Here is a 12,821-nt window from a genome sequence, read left to right on the forward strand (position 1 = left end):
AAAGATATTACCGTACTATTGCATTGTGGGAAATATTTTCAAATTCATGTGTGCTAAAAGAAATCAAGATGTCTGCAGCTTCTATTCCTCCTAAATCAAGCTCGCTGAATTAATTGAGTATATGTTTGTTTGTATATTATGATAGTGGGAGTGTTTTGGGCTTCATAGATAAAAATCTTTAAAAAATCAGATAACGCATCGAGTGTCTGACAAGAAACCCAAATGTTGATGACATAATATATAATATATAATATATACATATATATATTATATATATACACATATATATATAATATATATATATAATTTGTATAATATATAATATATACACGTGAGCTTGACCTGAATCTGCCAATCATGTTCAGAGACATGCCAAAGCGATACAAATATATACTTTAAGAGAGAGAGAGAGAGAGAGGGAGGGAGAGAGAGAGGTAGAGAGAGAGAGAGGTAGAGGAGATGTACAGAGAGGGAGCGAGAGAGGGAGAGGCTGCTCTCTCTCTCTCTCTCTCTCTACAGGCCCAATAATGTCTCCCTCAATAACAGCTTGGTGTGAATGAATCCGATGCATGTACACATGTACACAACAATAAAGCACCAGAACCTCAGGGCTGCCCCACCGGGCCGGGCCGGGTTCTGGACCCAGATGAACCGCGGCTCCCCAACCGGGACTCTAATGGGCTTAATTATAGCTGCTGGTGGTGAGAGGATGACGGACGACCATCGAGTGGACGGCTTACAGCGAGAGGACAATCCCAACGCCGAGAAGGTTTGAATGGCAGCCGAGCTCTCGTTAGGATGCTAAGCTAAGCTAGGCTAGGCTAAGCTAACCATCGGCTGAGTCCCATTGGTAATGTGACGGTTCAATAATCAAACATCATCGTGTATAAAAGGTCTGAAATGGAAAGTCTTAAACTTATAATCCTTCCTAAAACTGCTCGGCCTATAGTTTTAAATGACGGTGCCTCGATTGACCTCCTGGCCCCTCCAGCGAGGAGACTTCCTCCCTCACAGCGTTCTCAAAGTGGATTATGCGAACCGAACTTCAGAAATTGCAAAAACTGGACTTAATTAGCCTTCAGGTGGAGAAGTGAGCATGCAGAAGGTTGACGTTGCCCTCAGTACCCGATGAGAATAGAATATATAGTCTTTGCTTATGCTCCCTATTGAAAGATGTAAGAGGCGATCCTGATGCATAAAGCAGCGGATTTTAACCTTTTTATTAATAATAAGTGGCCTTTAAATCGCCTTTAAACAACATATACAACATATATACAGATACAGATCCAACTCTTCGTTCTATTGCAGCTGTAACAGCAGCAGCAAAGAGCCACGCCTCTCACGGTAAGAGAGAGAGAGAGAGAGGTGTTGAGCGAGGGAGAGAGAGAGACGTAGATAGAGGGAGACGGAGAGAGAGACATAGAGAGAGAGAGAGAGAGAGAGACGTAGAGAGAGTGACAAAGAGAGAAAGAGACGTAGATAGAGGGAGACGTAGAGAGAGGGATGGAGAGAGACATAGAGAGAGAGAGACGTAGAGAGAGGGATGGAGAGAGAGACATAGAGAGAGAGAGAGAGAGAGAGAGGAGAGTGAGAGAGAGACAGATAGGGAGATGAGAGAGGGATGGAGAGAGACATAGAGAGAGAGGCGTAGAGAGAGACGTGAGAGGGATGGAGAGAGACATAGAGAGAGAGACGAGAGAGAGGGAGAGGGAGAGAGAGAGAGGGAGAGAGGGGGAGAGAGACATAGAGAGAGAGAGAGAGGAGAGGGAGAGAGACATAGAGAGGGAGAGGGAGAGGGAGAGAGACATAGAGAGGGAGAGAGAGAGAGGGAGAGGAGAGAGAGGGATGGAGAGAGACATAGAGAGAGAGAGACGTAGAGAGAGGGATGGAGAGAGACATAGAGAGAGAGAGAGAGGAGAGAGAGGAGACGAGAGAGTGACAAGAGAGAGAAGAGACGTAGATAGAGGGAGACGTAGAGAGAGGGATGGAGAGAGACATAGAGAGAGAGAGACGTAGAGAGAGGGATGGAGAGAGAGACATAGAGAGAGAGAGATGTAGAGAGAGGGAGACGTAGAGAGTGACAAAGAGAGAAAGAGACGTAGATAGAGGGAGACGTAGAGAGAGGGATGGAGAGAGACATAGAGAGAGAGAGACGTAGAGAGAGGGAGACGTAGAGAGAGGGATGGAGAGAGAGACATAGAGAGAGAGAGACGTAGAGAGAGGGAGATGTAGAGAGAGGGATGGAGAGAGAAAGAGACGTAGATAGAGGGATGGAGAGAGACATAGAGAGAGAGAGACGTAGAGAGAGGGAGACGTAGAGAGGGATGGAGAGAGAGACATAGAGAGAGAGAGAGACGTAGAGAGAGGGAGACGTAGAGAGAGTGACAAAGAGAGAAAGAGACGTAGACAGAGAGACATAGAGAGAAATAGAGAGAGAGACGCAGAAAGAGGGAGGCAGAGAAGGAGAGATAGATAGAGAGAGAGGGAGACTTAGAGAGAGAGAGGTGTTGAGAGAGGGACAGAGACGTTGAGAGAGAGACATAGAGAGAGACACAGAAAGAGGGAGGCAGACAGGGAGAGAGAGACATAGAGAGAGGGAGAGACGTAGAGAGAGGGAGAGAGGGAGAAAGGGAGGGAGAGAGAGAGAGAGAGAGAGAGGCACATCAGCATAGAGAGCCGTCGGCGTTGCCAGGTCAGATCAATGGCCGTGTCTCCCCTTCTTCTTCTTCCAGAGTGCCGCCCCGTCGCCCCATCAGGCCGGGTGTGATACATCCGCACATGAAAGAGTCCATCCGTGACCACACAGACATCTGACACCGGAGGCCCCTCCTCCTCCTCCTCCTCCTCTTCCTCCTGCAACCTCAGATCCCCTCTTCCCTCACTGACTCATCTCCTCCTGGCTCCTCGAGGCCACGCAGCGAGGCCTTTAACTCCCAACGTGCAGAGCAACAGACATTTCCTATCGGCATTGAATGCAACACTTCGGTGTCACGATGCAATACTAGCAGCAGTTGGTGGAGAAGTGGTTATTTTACTGGACTGTTGTCATTCTTGACTGGAAACTGCAGATACAAAACTTTATTTTAGAAGCAGTGGCGATGCACACACAAAAGGCCTGTAGCATTTATGATCTTCCTCCTGTTATCCATTTAGTTAACATCAATTCAAATAAAAATGTTATTTGAAACTATAAACAAGTTCCTGTTGTGCTGATAATGATGTATTCATGTTTATATATTTGATTAATAGCGGCGTCTGGTAATCCTGTGTAATGTGTAAAGTGTACCGAGGCGTGAGACAGAAATATGAACTAATTAAGTGGTCAGAGTTTCAGTTATATATAACAGCTGTAATATCAAAGTAGCAATGGTTGAAATATCAACCGTGACTTTATTACATTAAAGAATGTTTCTCAGAGAGCAGAGGCGGCAAAACTAATGAGCTATTATAACTGAATTCAATAAGGAGGTGATTTACCGTCAGATAAATGATACATTATTTTAGTTTTAATTGAATACGTTAGTCCTAAAATCCATCTGATTAAACTTTGAACTGCTTCTTGTGACCAGAAGCAGGATGTATTCTCTTGTTTTCTCTTAACTGCTGACTCGTGCAGTTACACACAATTTAACATTTAAAGCTCATATGAAAAAGTGAATAGACAATGAAATGTGAGTTAATATGGTTTATATCACTGAAATTGCCAATACATATAGGCTTATATATATATATGTTAATAAATATGTTTTTTTTCACTGACATGACCAATACATATATTTATATACACACATATATATATATAAATTTATATATATAAATACACACATATATATATATATATATATATATATATATATAAATACACACATATATATATATACATATATATATATAAAAGTAATTTAATACATCATGGACACTAGAATAGAGTAAGATGTGCTAATATACATGTGCATATTATCAAAAATAAAACAATATGAGACGTACTTCTACACATACATCAAAGTCTAATCTGAACTATAAGTTAAATGCATCGGTATTGATCACCTTATGAGAAGATGTTTATGAAGTTTACCCAACACCAAAAGGCACAGTCTCAATCTGCAAACAATATATTATATAGTATTATATAATAGTCCAATCTAGCCATCGGGGGTTGGTCTGGGAGCCACTGTGGGCCCTGCAGGAGGTTCCAGGAGGTGCATCTAGCATAACATACTTCCACTATTGTTAGCCATCATGTTGCACCAGGACAGTCACACGCCACGTTCACACCGCGTGACGTAAGCACATGTTATACCCCCGAAAAGCGCGTGCACGTCCACGTCCACGTACCACCCGGTGACCGAGGACTCGTACCTGAGCTGTCCATGGTGCTGCAGTGCTCCTCTCTCAGCGGGCCTGGCTTCGGTCCGAGGGTGGCCGCTATGGAGCCTGCGAGTGTCGCGCCGCCGCCTCCGCCTCCGCCTCCGCCGCTGCTGCCGCTCCCTCTGCCGACGCTGAAGCTGTCTGCGCCGCTATCGACCAACTGCAAAGATTCATAGCCATCGTAAATTGTCTTTTTCTTGTAGGCCCCCAGCAGGCTCATTACCGAAGCGCACACGAAGAAGAAGAAGAAAAGAAGACAAAAGAAGCTCCGGATACGTCGGCTGGACGCCGCGCCGCCGCCGCTACTGCCGCTACTGCCGCTACTGGTGCTGCTGGGTGCACCGAGCAGGAGAGGACGACCCTCCTTTCTCCTCTGTTTTCTGGGGAGAGGAATTGTTTGCCGGTCGGCCTCCCTCTGGTCATAACGAGAACAGTCTCTTTTTCTCTCTCTCTCTCTTTTTCTCTCTACCCCCTTCTCCCTCTCTCTCCCTCTCTCTCCCTCTCCCTCTCTTTCAGCAGCGCCGCATTTTACTACACCGTTTTTTTTACTAGTCCACCCCAAATCACAATCCTCTCGTGTTATTTTGCTGCATCTCTTATTTATATACTAAATATCCGTTGCAATAGGTTCACCTATTGACTTCTTTTTTTTCTTTTTCTAAAAATAAGGTACTGTGAAAAATACATCGGCGTATCATACCGTTAAAGTATTACCTATTGAGCAACATCATTCCCAATCAGTGTGTTATGGGAATATCATAATGATATAAATATGAACATGCCCTCCTGGAATGTAGTTCAACCCATCATTGAATTTAAATATAATAACAGTATTATGTTGTGGTCGTGAAGCCAAGATTTTCACATGAAATGTCAAACATTTTGTGAATATGTAGTTTCCTATTTAGGGTGGAATTCCCATCGAAAGGCTTTCAAGGCTTCAAGCCAATTATGAGTCCTACATGGGATGCTACATGGCCCCCTTGTTTCCTCACAATACCAGCTGCATCAATTACGACATCTTGAGAGATTTAGTAGGCTTTGACGATTATTATAATATTTTAATTATTAATGTATCTGCCAATTAAGCTATTTTATTGATTAAGTGAAATGTTTGAATATGTGTCCATCACAGTGTCCCAGAGTTCAGCTCTTATTTATCATTTCATCCATCCGTCAGCATAAACTTAGTAGGTACTAGCGAATATTTTTGAATACTTTTAATGTTTTTTATTACTTACTTTTAATACTATGTGTCACTTCCTTTTAATGTACTGTACTGTAGCTTTGCATTGTGTGTATTTTGTGTTCTTCTACCACATATACGGTTGTATTGTGTCTTATCCTGTATTGTTTGTTATTGTTTATGTTTGTTATTGTTATGTGTGTTATTGCCTCTTTTATTGTGTTCTCACAGTTGCTGAATATTAACGCGTTCTTTGTATACTGTCATTTAAAAGCCGAAAAAAGGTGTAATTTTTGTTCTAAATTTTGTCTTTCAACCCCAGATTTCTTTGGGCAATGACACACGGACCCATGAAGGACATTGACCACTGATGGTGGCGTGCTTCCCTCCTCGGCCTCGTCGCCATGGCAAAGAGGACATGAGCCTGGGAAACTCTTTTAGAGAGAGAGAGAGAGAGAGCAGACGGAGAGCTCAAAGCACAGCGAGGACGGAATGTCCAAAAAAGGAGGAAAGACACACACACACACACACACACACACACCATCACCGGACATGGTTGCCATGGAGCTTCCTGTCCTAACTGTGTCAGCCAGTGTTTATTCCCCTTGATGTCATTATGGGACCAGGTGTGTGTGCCGAGGACGTCACGATGTCTGCCCCGATCAAAGGTTCACGCACAGAGACGACAGAAGACAAAAGAAGTTAAATATAACTGAAACAATTCACAGAAAATCGACTCTTTTTGTTATTTGACGAGTCATTTCGGTCATTTTAGGGCAAAAGATGTCAAATAAAATGCTAAAAAGTCCCTTACCTTTGTCGTGTTTCTTAGTAAACTGAATATATTTGGGGTTTTTAGACGGTTGGTCTGACAAAACAAGAACAATGTATATGTCACTGTGGATTATGGTAATCTATATAATGGGCATTAAAAATGCTTTTCATTGGTGTTTTTATTGACAAACAGATTCATTAATGGAGAAAATAATCAGCAAAAAATGTATAAAACATAATGCCTGACGTGTATAAAAACATGTATCTTTATATGTTTGTGACTCGTAATGTTCCCACATTCCACACTGTGTTGAGGAATTTTATATATTAATTTAAATGTTGATTAAATTACTTAATTATAAAAGCTTTACGGAGTGATACGAGGTATTGTTCTTGTTTCTGGAAACATTGGAACACGTTTTTTGAATGTTTTTTTAACCACAAGTGACTTTTTAACTGCAGTGATTTTATATATATATATATATGTATATTTAAATATATATATAATATATATATGTATATATATATATTGTATTATATATATTATGTATATATATTATATATACATACTATATATAATACAATATATATAATATATATATTTATATAAATGTATATAATATATATATAATATATGTATTATATATATTATATATATACATAATATATATAATACAATATATATATGTATATACTGTATATGTATGTATATATATATATATATGTATATATTGTATATATTAACCCATGTGTGTGTGTGGAGCCACCATACATTATGTTTATGCAACATTAACTAATTTACATCCCTTTTATAATAATTCTTTAAAAGCATGTGCTCAGGGACATTTCAGTTGTTTTATGGCATTGTTGTGATACCGACGGTGGCCTCGAATATCTCCTCATTGTTTTGTTTTACCATCACATTGAGGATTAATGATTAACAGTTAAAGTAGAATCCAGGAATCTGCTGCATCAGCTCAATCGGAATCTATGAGAAACTAACAATAAGTTTTCATAAGCACTATTTATCCTGTTGAAAAGAGGCACGACACAGATTTTCTGGTTAATATTTAAATATAATAGGTATAAGTCCCTCCTTCAGCCATAATAAAGACTTAAACCCCTCATACGTGCTCTTTTAAATCCACTATAAACAGACACATTGCAGATATAATAATATATTCATTCAATATGCTTTAAAAGATAAATGTAATAAAAAATACATCGTCCAATTTGTTACCCTGTGTCGATCAGTACAGGTACAGTTTTTGAGGTAATTGTACTTTAAGGGAGTATTTAAATGTTCTGCTATACTTTGTACTATACTCCACACAATTAAAAGTTAAATATTGTAGTATACTTTTTTTTCCACTTCATTCATTTTTGATAATTCTAGTTGATTGATTAGATTACTGTAAAATGAATAATACAAAAAGAAAATCATCAATTAACTCATATATTCTGATTAGGATAAATCAGGATACGATTTTGCGTGTTATCTCAGAAAAGGACTATTTTGCCTCATAGTTGTACACTTTATGTTGATGCTAATTTTTATGAAACTTTACCTTTCGTATAGTTAGACTCAGATACTTTGTCTTTGTTATATGACTGTACGTGTTTGGCTAAAGTTTGCATTGCACATGGTACCCTCGACTTGCTGGTATTTTAGATTATTGCAATAAGATCCTCCCAAATGAAGAACACTTTTCCAATTTTTTAAGTGTTGTAATTATCCGAGGTAAAAAAGTGAACGTCACACTCAACACTAACTCCACCACGGTCACACGAGGGAGTTGTTTAAAGAAACTTTAAAGCTTAAACATTCCCAAGACGTATATCTTATAGCAAAATGTTTAAATCTCTTAAGCTTGTGTGAACCAAATAACTTATTTCTGCATGTCATCCAAGAGAAAAAGAATAGTTTTCAACATTGACAGATGAGGATGAGGGAAACTAATTTTAGATCTCTTTCCTGAAGCTCTTAAATAATTAAACTTTTTGAGATTAAAAAAAAAAAGAATTTTAAAAAATGATGACAGGCCATTTGATTTGTGATAAATAAATGACCAATGATCAGATACACCACACCAAGCCCCGTTTAAGCTGCTCACGTGACCACGTGTGGGACGCTGGCTGTAACGTGACATATTGGACCAAACAAGAGAGCCCGATATAGATCCATAGATGATGGAGAGGGTGATTCTGATCATGCTGATAACCAAGATACAGGAGATATCGATCACATTCAAACGTCCATAATGACACTATAGTATTGTATATATATATACAGGACTGTCTCAGAAAATTAGAATATTGTGATAAAGTTCTTTATTTTCTGTAATGCAATTAAAAAAACAAAAATCTCATGCATTCTGGATTCATTACAAATCAACTGAAATATTGCAAGCCTTTTATTTTTTAAAATATTGCTGATTATGGCTTACAGTTTAAGAAAACTCTAAAATCCTATCTCATAAAATTTTAATATTTCCTCAGACCAAGTAAAAAAAAAGATTTATAACAGCTGAGTGTTTGTCAAGGCTCAGGAAACCCTTGCAGGTGTTTCGAGTTAATTAGACAATTCAAGTGATTTGTTTAATACCCTACTAGTATACTTTTTCATGATATTCTAATATTTAGAGATAGGATATTTGAGTTTTCTTAAGCTGTAAGCCATAATCAGCAATATTAAAAGAATAAAAGGCTTGCAATATTTCAGTTGATTTGTAATGAATCCAGAATGCATGACATTTTTGTTTTTTAAATTGCATTACAGAAAATAAAGAACTTCATCACAATATTCTAATTTTCTGAGACAGTCCTGTATATAGCACAGTGCCTTTCACATGTCATAAAAAGTCGTTCAGCTGATATCGAAGCACACAGAAAAAAAACCGAATGACTATTACACCTGCGGGAAAACCCAATTTAAGTCACGATGCGCGTGCACGCGTCAAGCCACGCAGAATGCCCCGCGTGCGTTTGTGATTATCGATAACAATGTACAAATATTTACTGAACAAGTGAATCTTCTAAACCTCTTCTCTGTCCACCGAGCGGGAAGCAGAGAGGAGAGGGAGGGGGGAGGGGGGGGGGGTGTTACGTAACATCCGCACACAGATGCGCTCTCTCGTGTTGTGCCTGCCTGCATAAAGGTGTGCACGCTCTTCAATAATCACATCATCACATGAACAGAAACAGAAACGTTACCTGTCGGAGAGCTTTGTTTCATTCCAATCCGGTCCCGCGGGAACACCGATGATGTCTCGTGCCGGTGGAGAGATGATGCGCGCTTTAAAAATAAAAATAAACCGGGCGCGCTCCCGTTAAACGGCAGCAACACGGACGCGATCTTTGATTTGCCAGTCAAAGGTCAAAAGCGCGTGACACGTCCCGTGAGACCCTGCAGAGCACCACTCGGTACCTCCCGCAGTTAACCTGTCGGTGAATTGACAGATATACAGCATCAGCTGGTTTACGTCATCAACATCATCATCATCGTCATCATCATCATCATCATTCATCATCATCATCACATGCTGACATTAGAGACACGCGCAGAATCCCGCGATGGCGATTGGTTAGATCTGTAAGTGATGAGAGGTAAACCAGGAAGTGCAGTGAAGAGAGGTATGGAGGACAGAAAATGACTTAAATAAATGCATGAATAAAGACAGGAATAAATAAATAAATGCTTAAATAAATGTATAAATAACTAAATACAGAAATTAATAAGTAAATGCTGAAATAAATGTACAAATAAATAAATACAGGGAAAAAAGTAAATGCTTTAATAAATATATACATAAATAAGTAAATGCTTAAATAAATGTATAAATAAATAAACACAGGAATACATGAATAAATGCTTAAATAAATGTATAAATAAATACAGGAATAAATAAGTAAATGCTTAAATAATTGTGTGAATAAATAAACACAGGAATACATAAATAAATGTATGAATAAATACAGGAATAAATAAGTAAATGCTTAAATGAATGTATAAATAAATACAGGAACACGTAAATAAATGCTTAAATAAATGTATGAATAAATACAGGAATAAATAAGTAAATGCTTAAATGAATGTATAAATAAATACAGGAACACGTAAAATAAATGCTTAAATAAATGTATGAATAAATACAGGAATAAATAAGTAAATGCTTAAATACATGTATAAATATATAAATATAAGTTATACCTAAACAGGGCATCATTAAATAAATCTATTTCTACATTTCTGTATTCCTTCATTTATTTATGTCTGTATTTATGTGTCCACACATATTTCTTCATTTTGTATTCGTCTTTTTATGTGTCCTTGTATGCAAATGAGCTGGGGGGGACTTAAGTCATTTTCTGTCCTCCATAGGGTGGAAGTTCGTGAGTCTGGTAAAACCTGGACTGGATCTCAGAGGGCTCGAGTCCCACCGTGCGGTGAATATGCTGCAGACAAGAGATGTCATATCAAAGCTATAATCAAGAAAAAGGAGAAGAAAGAATAATTCCGAATATATTACTGTTGTTGTGGCGAGATTGGGGGGGGGGGGGGGGGGTGAAAGGATACGTGTTTCAATAGCCTATACTTGTTATAAATATGCAAGTGTGTGTGTGTTTCAGTAGCTTATACGTTTTATAAACATGCATATATGTGTGTGTTATACATATGTGTGTGTGTGTTTAAGTAGCCTATACGTGTTATAGATATGCATGTGTGTATGTTTTAGTAGCCTATATATTTTATAAATATGCATGTGTGTGTTTCAGTAGCACACCTGCTGCTTCCTGTTTCTTCCTCACATGATATAAAAGATCAAAGAGAGGCGGAGCTAAGCTTCTCTATGTTACTGGTGTGTGTGTGTGTTGTGGAAAGAAGAAACAAAACAGAGAGACAGAAGTCTCTTATAACTGTGTTTTAATGAATACTAAGAGATGTTTAGAAAGTTGTCAAGCTGAAACCATTTTAATGATTTAAAAGAGCTTTATAATGTCTAAAGTTCAAACCCTGTCCTCTTGCTTACAGTATATGTTCAGACTGAGAAATATATACTTTACAGCATATGAATACATGTTACCACGCCAACCAAAGAATGCATTAACTGGTTATTCTCCTCCAAAATAAAAGTACAAGTACAAACAAAGACACACAAAAAAGCAGCCTTGAGAAAATAGTTGTTTTTATGTGTCATGTCTGGACAGCGTGGATTGAAAATAGAAGGAAGACATATCCCATAATACTGCTGTTACACACCCACACTGCTGTTGTGTAACACCAGTATTGTGTATTTTTTTACACAACAGCAGTCGGGGTGGTCCCATCCAACAAAACACTCCACACCCTCACATCCTCAACATGAAACCACTGTGTAGATCAGATGCTGTGAGAGACTCCGCCCCCTCCAGGCTCCGCCCCCTCCAGGAAGATCCACGTCTTATTAAAAATATATCGTGACGGGTTAGTCGCATGCGGTGCAATTTTTTTTGCTTTTCTTTATCATCGCAAAAACCCAACCACGCAAAAAACAGCCTTTATACATAATAATACCTTTACATACTGTATGATTCATGCTTCTGAATCATAACATGTACCTATACTATTACAACTTTACTCAGCACTATATTAAAGTTGAACAAATAATCAGTGATATTTCGAAGATTAAAATCTCTATATATATATACATATTTATATATATAAATATATATGAATATATATATATAAATATATATATAAATATATGAATATATATAGAGAAATATATTTATATATATAAATATATATGAATATATATATATATAAATATATGAATATATATAGAGAAATATATTTATATATATATGTATATACAGGACTGTCTCAGAAAATTAGAATATTGTGATGAAGTTCTTTATTTTCTGTAATGCAATTAAAAAAAAAAAAAACAATCATGCATTCTGATTCATTAAAAATCAACTGATAAATATTGCTTTTATTCTGATTGATTTATGATTATGGCTTATCTACAGAAAAAAAAAAATAATAATCTCTCTAAATATTAGAATATCATGAAAAAAACTAGTAGGGTATTAAACAAACAAACTTGAATTGTCTTATTATTAAACAAACACCAAAGGGTTTCTGAGAGCTTGACACACACTCAGCTTTATATTTTTTTTTTTTTTACTTGGTCTGAAAAAATAAAAAATTGTTTATTTTATTTTTTTAGAGTTTTCTTAAGCTGTAAACCATAAAAAAAAAAAAAAAAAAAAAAAATTTCAGTTGATAAGTGTTTGATTTGAATGACATTTTTTTTTTTTTTTTTTTTTTACAATTTTAATAAAAAAAAAATAAAAAATCTCTAATTTTCTGAGACAGTCCTGTATATTTATACAAATATATATAGAGAAATATATTTATATTTAAAAGATATGTAACAGCATTGAAGGCACTCTATATTCTGTGCATTGGTCTTCATCCCAGACACACAGTATTTTTTTGTCGGATGGC

At 37.3% G+C, this 12,821-nt stretch overlaps 1 protein-coding gene across 1 annotated transcript in view; it reads right to left on the minus strand.

Moving 5' to 3' along the window:
• The window catches only part of dnajc6 (DnaJ (Hsp40) homolog, subfamily C, member 6), a 32,852-nt gene extending 26,498 nt beyond the window's left edge, over positions 1-6,354 (minus strand). The window contains 1 exon segment of the mRNA XM_056415270.1: positions 4,360-6,354. Within this exon segment, the coding sequence (XP_056271245.1) occupies positions 4,360-4,588 (229 nt within the window). The 5' untranslated portion in view covers positions 4,589-6,354.
• Positions 6,355-12,821: the final 6,467 nt, after the last annotated feature.

The sequence above is a fragment of the Pseudoliparis swirei genome, chromosome 5 (assembly GCF_029220125.1).
Source record: "Pseudoliparis swirei isolate HS2019 ecotype Mariana Trench chromosome 5, NWPU_hadal_v1, whole genome shotgun sequence".
In the NCBI taxonomy this organism is placed as follows: domain Eukaryota; kingdom Metazoa; phylum Chordata; class Actinopteri; order Perciformes; family Liparidae; genus Pseudoliparis; species Pseudoliparis swirei.